The sequence below is a fragment of the Chenopodium quinoa genome, unplaced genomic scaffold (genome assembly GCF_001683475.1).
Source record: "Chenopodium quinoa cultivar QQ74 unplaced genomic scaffold, ASM168347v1, whole genome shotgun sequence".
In the NCBI taxonomy this organism is placed as follows: domain Eukaryota; kingdom Viridiplantae; phylum Streptophyta; class Magnoliopsida; order Caryophyllales; family Amaranthaceae; genus Chenopodium; species Chenopodium quinoa.
The window spans coordinates 5,147,128-5,154,614 of record NW_018745024.1 but is presented as its reverse complement, the minus strand read 5'-3'; the positions used below and the strand labels follow the sequence as shown (position 1 = coordinate 5,154,614).

At 33.3% G+C, this 7,487-nt stretch overlaps 1 protein-coding gene across 1 annotated transcript; it reads left to right on the top strand.

Moving 5' to 3' along the window:
• The first annotated feature begins 5,815 nt into the window (after nt 1-5,815).
• LOC110708852 (uncharacterized mitochondrial protein AtMg00810-like) lies at nt 5,816-6,349 on the top strand. Its single transcript, XM_021887077.1, has 2 exons — nt 5,816-6,156; nt 6,262-6,349. The coding sequence occupies exons 1-2, from the start codon at nt 5,816-5,818 to the stop codon at nt 6,347-6,349; spliced, it is 429 nt and encodes a 142-aa protein (XP_021742769.1).
• The last annotated feature ends 1,138 nt before the right edge of the window (nt 6,350-7,487 follow it).

Sequence of the window (7,487 nt, the reverse complement as noted above, 5' to 3'; positions counted from 1 at the left end):
TACTTGACTTGCATAAATTGACTTAATTATATATACCTATCTTTTCTTTTCTATTCTCTTCTCTTTTTAAAAGTGTGAGAGAGAGAGAGCTATGAATAATGTTTGGATATTAATACCCTTAAAATTTTTATTTACATATTTGATCCCATTGAAAATTTTGAAAAGCTCTATTTTTTTTAAGGAAAATTTGAATTTTGGTACCTCGAATATAGGGGTAATTGAATTTTAATACCCATCTAAAATTTTATTTTAAATTGGTACCTCCAAAATTGTAACTTTATAGGTTTTGGTACCTCCGTCCATGTTCCGTTAAGTTTTCCGTTAGTGGGGTCCATTATCTAATTATTTAATAATTTAAATTATTAAAAAAAAAACATTTTTAAAACAAAAAAACAAAAAAAAAACTAATAAAATAAAAAAAATCCACCAAACACGCCGACCAACGGCGACCACCAAGCCACGGCAGCTGCCGTCGCGACTAGGCACGAAGCCCAGCCACAGCAGCTGCCGCCGCGGCCAGGCACGAAGCCCAGCCACAGCAGCTGCCGCCGCGGCCAGGCAGGGGTGCCCATAAACCCACCAGGGCCACCACCCACGATTCCACGAACCCAAGAACCCAGAAATTAAACCCACCACCCACGAACCCCGAAACCCACCACACCCCACCACCCACGAACCCCCGAAACCCACAACCCGACCACCCACGAACCCCTAAACCCACCACCCACAACCCACGAACCTAGAAACCCACCACCCTACCACCCACAAACCCCGAAACCCACCACCCACAACCCAGAAATTTAACCCTAAAACCCTAAAAATTGATTTGGGGGAAAGGGGGAAGGGGTGATTTCGAGGCAGGGTTGGTGGGGGGGGGGGTGGCGTCGTCGCGGGGATGCGGGGCTGGGGGGGTGGCGTCGGCGCGGGGAGGCAGGGTGGGTGGGGGGGCGGCGGCGTTGGCGCCGGGGAGGCAGGGTGGGTGGCGGGGTACTTCTAATTTTTTTTTTTTTTATTATTTTTATTTTTTAAGTTTTTTTTAATTAAATGTTTTTTCTTTTTTTTAATAAATTAAATTATTAAATAATTACATAATGGGACCCACTAACGGCAAAGTTGATAGAATGCTAACGGAGGTACTGATATCTATAGTTTAGTCATTTTTGAGGTACCAATTTAAAATAAAATTTTAGATGGGTACTAAAATTCAATTACCCCCATTTTCGAGGTACCAAAATCCAAATTTTCCTTTTTTTAACACTAAATTAATAACAAAGAATTGTAACCTCGATTAAGGATACAGTGTTTAATTTTAAATAAAAATTTGTATTGATTTCAATTATATTCAAAGTTACTTTATATACTCACCCTTTTTTTTTTTTTTGAAAGAACTCTATATACTCTCCTTACTTTTTGTGATTTCTTGTTTACTTGATTTGTTTTAATAAATAGTACTTTAAATGTGTCAACTTTAATTTTACTGTTCTATAATTTGATAAAATTTGCTGCTTCCTTACTAATCTAAATTAACTTTACTAAAATTTCCAACATTTAACAATTACACAATATTCAACATATTTATCCCTGTCAAAAAAAAAAATTAAAAAAAAAAAAAAGTAAAACGTATTTATCACTTATATACAAAGTTATACAAATTACCATGCAAGACATTCCCCTCAAAAAAATTACCATGCAAGACATTAAGACTGTATAAACTTTTCCCAAAAGGTTAGCCACATTTAGGGGTGTCCATTATTTAGATAAAAATCGAAATTCAATTTAATCCAAACCGAATAATAATCCGGATCGGATCCAAACTTTAAATCAAATTGGATCGAATTGAAATTTTTTTAAAATTGACCTTATTTAGATCTAAAAAAACCGAATTAATCGAAATATGAAACCATACTTTTGGATACTTTATATTAATCATGTAAAATTATGTTGATTATTACGTTAATATAACTTATGTAAAATTTTGTTTTTAATCTTTATTAATTATGTACAACTATGAATTTAAGACTAAGCTTTTTATAATTGCATTTTTATTTTTATAATTATTTTAGTTCCTAAACATTTGCAATGTATTTTATTAATTTGGATTTTCGGTTTGGATCCAAATAACCAAATTTTGATTTGGATTAGATTGGATTCATGAAAAATTCGAATCGGATAGAATTAAAAATCAAAAATCAAATTTTATTTCAAATAGAATCGAATTTAATTTGGTCTAAATTTAAACCGTAAACCGAATAGACACATTAGGCGCCCTGCAATCCCAACTATTGTAATAATTATTGGAATACTATCCATTGTAACGGACAAATTAAAGTGCTCTCATCTACACCTACTAACAAATTGCACTAAACTATAAAAAAAATGACAACTTTAAGTCTATAGTCTTTCAACGAATTATTTTTTAATTTTATATTTTCAAAGGTAACATTCAAAGATGAGAGACTAGTTTTTTCTGAATAAAATTCCATACCTCGTTGTTTCAATGCTATAACAAATTAATATTAAGGTTGCAATAATGTGAGATAAACTTCCCTGATATTGAGCAATCGGTGCCTGTCATGATATCAGGGCCCGTTAAAACATAGTTTAAATGTTGGGGACCTTGTAAAAATGATCCATAGTTTAAATGTGGGGGAACCTTGTAAAAATGGTCTCAATATATATATATTTCATAGTATCAACTTTTTTTAGTGAGCTCTTTCAAATAGGGGGTGCAGATGTTTAGAGCAACTCCACTAGCAAGTTAATTTTCAAATTAAATTGCATAGTTTTTAAGCTAATATCTTTATAGTTAGTTTGAGCCGTATTGGCTAGCTATTATTCCGTAACTTACTATTTAAATTAGTAATATATTGTTTTCATCTTAAAAACTATTTGATTTAAACATATTCTTCTTGGCAAGTTTTTTTTCAAGCATTTGCTTGTCCAAGCTAATTGCATACATATTTAATTGTTCCAATGGTCAAGTTAGTAGCTAGCTAAGGACGACTATTTAAAATTCAATCAAGTCCCTAGCTACAACCATTAGAGTTGCTCTTATAACTATATTTTTTTTAACATATTGGTCCCCTTATAAATTCGGAGAGACTTTTTTTCCCAATTTTTGATGTTTGGAATTATGCACGGCTATGAAGAAATTGCGAAAAACAAAAAATAAATGGAATAATTTAATGATTGAAACTATAATTTTTTTTTGGTGTTTAGAAAGCCACAAAGGCGAGGTGATGAGAATTGATCCCAAGATATCTTGGAATCGGGAGGGCAGTTCTAACCACTTGAGCTATCCCTCACTCTCATAATTCTATTACGTAAAGAATAATATTGTACATATGGGCTGAAAAAAAGTAGATGGGAAAGAAGAGAGAAAGTAATAATGAGTATTGAAACCTCGCCCATGTACTACAAGAAATACAAATGTATAATACATGGTTATTGAAGACAAATTGAGTATTTAAATGGTAATGTAAGGGTAATTTTGTCTAAGATATACGACTATAAAAGAAAAAAAATCCTAAATGTAAAGAATAAAAAGAAACACCCTAAATGAAAATGTAAAAAAAGGGGAGCAAAGGGAGTACTCCATAGTATATTACTGGAATAAAGGAAGCAACAGGTTGTAAATGAAGGTAAAGCAAATCATGAAGCAGATGAAGAGCCTGCAACACAGAATGCACCAGGAACTTCACCTCAAGATCAGAATGAAGAAAATGAGGAAGTTCCAGAAGAAGCACTAACTGATAAGAATCAAAATGAAGTTCCTACAGAAGTACCTGTCAACAATCAAGAGAGATTGTATCCTATCAAGGACTTCAAGCCAAAGTCCTAGAAACATCAAAGTTCACATCCAGTAAATGCAATCATGAGCGACATCACTAAAGGAACTCAAATGATCTCAGCTAAGGAACTTTTGTGCATTCTATGCATTCCTTTCCACAATGGAACCTAAGAACTATGTTGAAGCTTTAACTGACGCTGACTGGATTAATGCTATGCAATGAGTTTGAAAGAAATGAAGTTTGACATTTAGAACCTAGACCTGAGAAGAAGAAGACTATTGGGTTGAAGCGAGTGTTCAAGAACAAACTAGATGAGCATGGTATTATTGTCAAGAACAAAGCAAGACTTATTGTACAAGGTTTCAATCAACAGGATAGGAATGACTATGAAGAAACATTTGCACCAATAGTCAGGTTAGAGGTTATTTGCTTACTTATTGCTTTTGTTGCTTATATAGGATTTAGGTTGTTCCAGATGGACGTTAAATGTGCTTTCTTAAATAGATTTCTTGAAGAGGAAGTCTATGTGGAACAACCTCCTGGATTCAAAAATCCAGAGTTCCCAAACCATGTCTACAAGCTTAACAAGGCCCGGCCTTCATGGGTTGAAGCAAGCTCCTAAAGCATGGTATGAAAGGTTATAAAAAGTTCCTTTTATAAAATGAGTTTAAACGTAGTAAAATTGATAAAACTTTGTTTTTGGAATCAAATGGAACTGATATCTTAGTTGTATTGATCTACGTTGATGATATTTTGTTTGGTGCAACTAATGAAACTTTGTGTAAGTATTTTGCTGACCTAATGAGTGGAGAATTTAAAATGAGCATGATGGGCAAGTTAAACTTCTTCCTCGGTTTGCAAATTAAGCAAACTAAAGAAGGAATCATGATCCATAAAAAAAATATATCAAGAAACTGATCAAGAAATACAAGCTAGACAATGCTAAAACCAATAGAACTCCTATGGATGTTGCAACCAAGCTAGATGAAGATCCATCTGGAACTTGCATAGATCAAACGGCTATTTCACCAAATGCCACTGGGTACTTACAAAATTCACCAAATGCCACCAAACGGCCGTTAACTTCGTTAGTCATTAATATTAAATCATGACACGTGTCATGATAAGATTAGTTCATTTTAATTATTTATTTTAATTAATAAAATAATATTTTTTTTCTTGATTATCGTGGCAAAAATTGCTCGGGTATAGTTTTGAGGGTCATTTTGACCCTTTATGGGTACAAATTAAGCTCGGAATTGACAAAAAAATAACGTAAATGTTTCGTTTTGTGTGTTGAAAAATATTTCGATTAGCGTATCATTATTTTTTAACCATCAAAATTGATCAGGTAAGGTTTTGGGGGTCATTTTGACCCTTTATGGGTACAAATTAAGCTCAGAATTGGCAAAAAAAAGAGTAAAATGTTCCGTTTTACGTGTCCAAAAATATTTCGATTAGTGTGTCATTAATTTTAACCATGAAAATTGATTAGGTAAGGTTTAGGGGTCAATTAAACTTTTTATGGGTTCAATATAAACTCGGAATTGACAAAAAAAAATATGCCCGTTTTGTATGTCGAGATCGTAATTTTTTTTCCGAAAAAAATGCAAAACGGGATATTTTCGTTTTTTTTTTGCCAATTTCGAGTTTAATTATTTTCCATAAAGGATCAAAATGACCCCCAAAACCTTACCCAAACAATATTTGTCACAAAAATCGAAAAAAGTAATATTTGTTTTCATTAAAATAAATAATTATTGTGTATTAATTTTAAAAAATAATGGCATTTGGTGAAATAATTTTCCAAAGTAATGGCATTTGGTGAAATAAGAATTGCATTAACGAAAAACTAACGTTCATGTGCTATTAGTGGCACGAGATGTCATTGTATTGTTTATCAGTGGCATTTGGTGAATTTTGAAAACCTTAATGGCATTTGGTGAATTTTGAAAACCTTGATGACATTTGGTGAATTTTGTAAGTACTCAGTGGCATTTGGTGAAATAGTCGTAGATCAAACTATGTATCGAGGTATGATTGGATCTCTACTTTACTTAACAGCTAGTAGACCTGACATATCTTTTAGTGTAGGTCTATATTCCAGGTTCCAAGCTAATCCAAAGGAGTCCCACTTGATAGCAGTAAAGAGAATCCTTCGATATTTGAAAGGAACTGATGACTTGAGTCTCTTTTATCCTAGAAGTGATTCATTTGATTTAATTGGCTTTACTGATGCTGATTATGTAGGTGATTTGGTTAACAGAAAAAGTACTTCAAGTATGGTAAAGTTTTTAGGACCTTGTTTAGTTTCTTGGGATTCCAAGAAGCAAAACACAGTTGCATTATCTACAGCTGAAGCTGAGTATGTAACAACAGCATGTTGTTCACAAATCTTATGGATAAAGCAACAGATTAGAGATTTTAGAATTATTTTTTAATGTGTTCCTATTTACTGTGATAATAACAGTGTTATATGTGTTTCTAAGGATCCAGTTCAACACTCAAAGGTAAAGCACATCCATATTAGGCATCACTTTTTAAATGTTGAAGCATAATGGTTTTGATGATGAGGAACTTGAACTAAAAGCAAACTCAACTAATAAAGATTTACTAGTGTGTGATTAGTCAAGGTACAGAATAATCTTGGTGATTGAAGAACCATCTGAATCTAAGAAGACATGAAGAAGATCTTTATTGAAGAAATTAAACGAATCAGAGGAAGAGTTCTCTAACAAGAACTAAGTTCCCTAACAGGAACTTGAAGACTAGCAGTTAAGTTCTTTGGTGGAACTTGATATGCTTGGAGCCCAAGTAATTCATCTGATCAAAGTGCGGCGCAGCAATAATAGTTAAGGTTTTATCTTAGAAATTATTTTTAATATGGTAAGTAGGTTAGTGCGCGAAATTTATTAGAAACGTGACAAGTTTGCTTGGTAAATAAAATAAATATGGAAAATTATAAAAGATAGATTTTAGGAAAAGATTTTCTAAAAAGATTATTTTTCTCTAAAGTCGATTTATGAAAAAGATAAGTCTTCTTAATTGTAGACACCTAAAAATGTCTCCCCAAAACCAAACCCGATGATAAATAACCTTTCACCGCCACTATTGGTCGGGTTTAATATTTAATCCCGAGAGTGCTTAAAAAATCGTATTTTACTAAATTCATACTTTTGAAAGGTCCATGGATTAGTCTTGATGTTTGGTAAAAGCATAGTTTTTATTTTAGCCCAAACTTATTAATTAATTTTTAGCCCAAACCTTTTTTATTTTATTGTTTTATTATTTATTTTTGGCCCAAACATTTTATTTATTTTTATTTTATTATTTTCTTATTTTAGCCCGAATAATAAAAGTCAGAAAAAGGCCCGAAATTATCAATCGGCACTTAAAAAGCCGAAAGAAATTAGGGTTAAAAATGAATTTAGACGGAAAAATGGACTGGAAGTGACCGTGTCACGGTACAGTCTGACCGTGTCACGGGAACCCTTCCCGTCTGACGGTGGGACTTCCCGTGACACGGGACATTCCGTGTCCTTTCCGCGTAAACCCTTAACGCGTTTTTCATTCCTTTTTCTGAAAATTTCCTGCGTCACTCCAAAGTTGTACCGTGTCACGGGAAAGTGTACCGTCTGACGGTACAGTCTGACCGTGTCACGGTACAGTCTGACCGTGTCACGGGATACTTTTTTT